At 38.3% G+C, this 5,779-nt stretch overlaps 1 protein-coding gene across 24 annotated transcripts in view; it reads right to left on the reverse strand.

Moving 5' to 3' along the window:
* The window catches only part of MAST2 (microtubule associated serine/threonine kinase 2), a 193,162-nt gene that overhangs the window by 38,774 nt on the left and 148,609 nt on the right, over positions 1 to 5,779 (reverse strand). For all 24 annotated transcript variants that reach the window (XM_035894198.1, XM_035894199.1, XM_035894212.1 and 21 more), the window contains 2 exons: positions 2,408 to 2,483; positions 887 to 1,096 (listed from right to left, as the gene is read on the reverse strand). In XM_035894198.1, the coding sequence (XP_035750091.1) occupies positions 887 to 1,096; positions 2,408 to 2,483 (286 nt within the window). The remainder of the gene's footprint in view (positions 1 to 886; positions 1,097 to 2,407; positions 2,484 to 5,779) is intronic.

The raw sequence follows: 5,779 nt of genomic DNA on the forward strand, positions 1-5,779 counted from the left end.
AGTGGCAAAGGGGCAGAAACTAGCGTAGTTCATGCCAGTGGGTTGGCAAAGTGACCAATGACATATGAACACATCTTCACCAAATAGATTAAAAATCATCACAGAAAATAAAGTATTTCAGGTGTTCTGTTTCTAGGTGTTTCCAAGATATCTGTTATTTGAGATCTTTATAAATCCTGTATTTCCAGCTTGCTAACTCCTTAAATCAAAGCTTAGCAAGGCATTCCCAAACGGAGGTCTGGACCCAGCAACTGCTCATTGCACTGACTCGTCACAACAGCTATAGCATAAATTCTAAGTGATTTTTTGAATTTAATATTATTTTCATTTTAAAGGAAAAGAGCAATATTTAATGAGTAGCTGAAGCATACTGAGCATGCATTAAAATTGTGCCCCCTTGTGTATTTTCATATGCTTTGAACACCACAAAACACATCGAAGTACTAAAAAACCCACAACTGGATTTAGTTCAGCTCAAGAAAATCTTTTATGAAAAATTAATAGCAAAACTACAAACTATGGTGTTTTCACTCCTTGAAGGCACTATTGTAATTAATAAGTCATTCAGAGTCTTGAAGTACATGAAAGAAAAGTTCAGTAATTTCCTTCATCTGGATGAACCCAATTTTCATAAATGGTAAAGACTGCCTTTGACTTACTCACATGCATATTTAACATTTGTACAAAGGAAATACACAGGTGAAGCGATTTGCTCAAATCCACCCATGGTAGATCAACAGCAGACTGGAACAACTCAGATCTCCCAATACCCCCACCCGCTGCCTTTCCCCTGCAATCCACATTGTCTCTCCTAAAATCAAAGCTCTGGCTTACTGTTTAAAGTTTCAATCAAAATAATATATTCTACTTTCCAGAGAGCACTTACATCCTGGAGAAGTTTCTCCAAGTTTTCCTGCAGCTCATAAAAGTACCGAGAAGTAATAAGACCTTCACGTGATTTATCTAGGCAATCTCTGGCCAGTTCAATAACTTGATGATGAATGAAACTTAGGACCCCATCTGCTAATTGCAGCACATTCTCTGGAGCATTAGAGGCAATAAACTCAGCCAGCCGTTCTTCCATCTGCGCTGTGGCCTACAAGGATAGAGTAAAGAGAAATTGCTCTTAAATTTTACTATCTCAGAACTTAAAACATAAGCAGGTAGGGTGCTAAAGTAACATATTCGCAATTCCAAAATGCACGAGGCCTAGAAAATATTCCAAAATACAATAGCATTCTGCTGAGAATAAAAATAGCATACCATAGGCAAAAGTTATGTTCATGTGAGCAAACAACAAAAATTAATCCAAACACACTTTCTGAAAATGCAAATGACCATAAAAATATCTTGGTCCTGAGGCTGTATTCCTCCCTGCGTCTCCAGAGTAAGGACATAAGATACGAGGCATTTTTCAGAACTTTTGGGCAAGACCATGGAAGCTGAAAATCATGGCCCCAGGCAATAGACACACTACATTTCTATCACTATAAGCCCCGATATCCTGTCTCCAGAGAAACATCTATTTTTGCTATTGGTAGAACAGGAAGGAATGGCCATATCAGCAGCTCGGGCATACACGATCTTCTACGCTTGTTTCAATGAGATGTTGACTTTCAAAGCTTGATTCCACAGATTTCAATATTCAGCTTTTTAATAAACAAAAACTTATATTTTCACTGCAAATCACTTCAGCACATTTCAGTGTAACTGAATTCAGATCGACTTTTCTAAAAATTCAAATTTATCTTCATTGCTTCTCTGGTACCAAAAGCCCCAGTGGCAAACTTGGGTTTTGCCAAAACCTCCAGTACAATTTGGAATGACTTTAAAAGAAAAACTTTGCATTTCCAATATGTAAATGGAAAGTCTACCAAAACCAAAGAAGTCTGGATCAGTATAAAGCAAATCTAATGCAACTATACAGGGAATACTGAGAATGTTATTTAACTTATTTTGAAATTACTCTTTAAAATAGCTTTTTAAAGTATATATGGAAATAAGCAAAACATCCCTCTTCCAGCTTTGATCTGATTTGGAATTTAAAGAAAAAGACAAGGATTAGTTACAAATATATGGAGGGGCAAAGCACGGCCCTTCTCCTCACTCCTGTGAGCATTTGTCATGCCAATAAAAAGACATGTGAAATTTAGTAAATATGAAATGCATACACAAATATGCAAAGCTTTTCACCCTTTTCCATGTGAATGTCTCTGTACATTCAATCTATTTCTTCTACTGCAGAATTAACACACAAAGCAGAGAAGGCAGCTTCAAACCCTCAGCAAACTGCACTGCTTGGAAATGAGATGTAAGCGTGGGGCTCCTTCTCCAATGAGCTCTACAACTTAGTTCTGAGCTTGGCTGCAAGTTCATTGAATGCATTGTTCAGAAAGCGATTCCTTACCTTTGGAAACCTTTCTTTGTACACATGATTCATCATTATTATTTCACTGTCAAAGGAAATTGGGGAGCGACCCGGGCTAGAGGAGAAAAGAAAGCACGTTATCAGTTACAGGTATCACATCAAAACCCTACCCCCCATGCTGACTGTAACCCTTCCAAAGCTTTGACTTCGCTTCAGTAATGGGCAGATGCTTAACTTCAGAGACAATCCTAATGATTGCAGTCTATAGTAATCTGAAAACTGCTAACATTCCTGGCTTTACGTGAACTCAGGCAGAAACCCACCCATTTTCCGTGAATGCAAGCCCTAACATACAGCGTGTAAAAACCCAGTGCATTTGTTGCAGGTACATCTGTTATTTCCCTCGTTCTCTTGCTGCCCTCCAAGGCAGCAGTAGCAGCCCTGCACAGAAAGAAACCACTGTTATCTCTGGAGTCACCAAGTGCCAGAAAGGAGCAGAGTAGAATGAAACATGAACACGAGGTGACTTGCCTTCCTTTGTCTGAAGAATACCACACTGCAGGAGGGATGCACGAGCAGTGTTATTCAGCGAAATCTTTATATATAAATAGCACAAGCAATAGGAACAGAATATTTCTATGAAAACTGGGCTCCCCTGAGGCACGTTACACCACGGATGCATATGCATGTATGCATAGGTTAGCAAGCAACTTCAAGGCACACCAGAAAACAGGACACGAAATCTTGACAAACTGCATCTATATTACTGGTTGGGTATTTTGTTTAGAGAAGAGTTGCATCTCATTTCATCACATCTGATGGTACGTGATGCTCTGACTCATCCTGCCACTGAGGACAGCCGGAGTGAGGTAATGCGGATAATCCCTAAGCTACAGGATCGCCTACAGGATCTCATTTCTCTGGTTACCTTCTTTTAATGTTCAAGTCAAGCAAGGGCTTCAATTATTTGGCATCTTCCACAGCTATTGTCTTTATGATTTTAAGAGTACTACATAGTGCTAAAAATATTTTCTCTATGTCAAAAAATACAATTTTATCTTGAATGAGTTCAAACATTTTAAACTTTCTTGTGCAGTATGAAAAGAATCTAAATGGAATAAATGCATTTTAAACTCAGAATGCATTACAGTTACTACCTTGCTGCTAACCTATTTAAAGGAAAAAACATTCTTTTGGGAACATATATTTACAATTCAAAGAAAATTTTAACTCGCTGGCTCATGGAATATAGCAATACCGATCTCTCTTCATGCCTGGTGCTGGAATTCCATGAATTACATTGTGTCTTGTTTTTATTAAGGTTTATCCTTCAGCTGGGGAAAATGCACTTCAGATTAACTCTCTCACTGAATCCTTATGTTAAAGGAGAAAAACTGATGTGGACGTTTTGGATACCAAGTAAAAACACATTTTCATCAACTTTTTTTGAAGAAAATATATCCCTTAGCTTGGTAAATAGCTATTTTTAACCAAGGCAAATTTTCTTCTTAAGAAAAGAAACTTACATTTATATTCATATGTAATGTATGACACAAAGAAGGGTAAGAACATTTAAACTTTAGGCTTAGAAGCAAATTCCCCCACGCATCTAGCCTGCTACCTTTATCCTTTTCTCATTAAGACCAAACAATCCGACACAAACACACGACACTTGCTTGCTGGCAGGTCATACGGAGCTGAAGAACTTGGTGAACATAGTTACTGAAGAATTTATTTTTCTATAATGTATTATTTCTCTGTGTGATTTAAATGAGGTAAAAATTACAGGGATATACAAGCCCTTTGATACTAACTACAGAAGCGGAGGCACACACATACTTCATTTCAACACTAAAGCAGTCCTAATAAAATTTGTGCATGCTGAAGTATTTGCTGTCTTAAGGCTACGATAAAACATGAGGGCTTTTGCCTTTTGCTTTCAAGGCACCTTATTCATATGGATCCAGGAAATTAGAGCTATGCAGAAATCACGCTACCCGAGCTGTCCTGCCAGCAGACATTGTGTTTCCTTAAGGAGAGCCACAACGATATGGGAGTTCACTGGGTTTGCTTTTGGTTCCTAGGATTCTGAAACAAAGTCATTTCTTTGCAGGAGGGTCTCCTGATTGGCAAGAAAGTAAACACCTATAATCCCTTAGGCTCCGTGGGCATTGGCAGCTTTGTCTCTCATTTTTGGAAGCTGATTAATGCCACATTTTACCACCTATAACCACAGAGCTTCCAAACAACTCCAGACAAAACCTGGGATCAAGGTTCAAATCGTCATTCTAAATAAAATTTGCCCAATAGAACAGGTCAAATTAAATATCTCGCTGACTATAGCAAGACTGCAACATAATATACTGCACCATATTTTTTGCTGTTGATCCTTAGCCTGGGGAATTTCAGAAATAATTAGATGGATAACTGACTAGCCAAAGGCTGGCTGCCAGGCCCTGCTGGTTACTTCAGAGCACCTTTGAACCAGGTGAAAAAGAAACCAGGACTGGGCAGAAAACTGAATGCCACCAAGGGAGAACATAAGGAAATTTAGAAAAAAGAAAGCACGAGTTTAATACATGTTATTGGCATGACAGCTTTTCAAATGCACAAGGTTCACACATCTGCCTAGCACCAAAAATTTCACATGCAGAACGAAACCAGTCTAATGTTTCAAGCCTCACAAAGGAACAGATTATTTTCTGTAAAACAGAGGACACGTACTGTGCACGTGCATAACATTTTAAGACAAGAAGCAGGCTTCTTCTCCTTACTGGGCAGATAGGTAGGTCAAAGAAATGATTATTGTCAGTGAGTTTTTCATTTCAGCAGAGCAGACATTAGAAGAATCATATCTGTCCCCTTAAGCTTAACAGCAGAATGAAAAACTCCTCTCTCTCTTCACCCTCCCTCCTCTTCTCCCTTCTTCACCCTCCCTCCTCTTTATGAAATGACGTGGTGGTAGACTTCCAGTGACATCTATCTACCGCAAAGGTTTCCAGCCTTCCACTTGTCAAAACTCCTGTGTCTTTATCTGATGCTAGAAAGAGAAAATAGCTTACAGACAGCTATTTCAAGGAGTAGCATTTATAATAATAACTTAAATCTTACAAAAATCTAGTTTAACTGTGACTAAATAAAACTGAGATGTTTATGAATACCTAATTTTTCCTTCACTGTGACAGCTGTGTTTGTTAGGAAAAAGCAGAGAAGCTACAAACACTGTGCTCCCCTCTGCTTTTACCCTGTACATAGAGGTTTAATTAGGATGGATTTACAACACGGTACCAAAGTCAGTGTTCATAGGAAAATTAAAACCATAGGCCTTAATTTTCTGTCATTTCCAGACATACAAAATAAAGAATTTTAAAACTAGACAGATAAAGTTGTATGAAGTTAAACCTCCTGCTG

This window comes from Egretta garzetta, unplaced genomic scaffold (genome assembly GCF_000687185.1).
Source record: "Egretta garzetta isolate BGI_Z169 unplaced genomic scaffold, ASM68718v1 scaffold145, whole genome shotgun sequence".
NCBI lineage: Eukaryota > Metazoa > Chordata > Aves > Pelecaniformes > Ardeidae > Egretta > Egretta garzetta.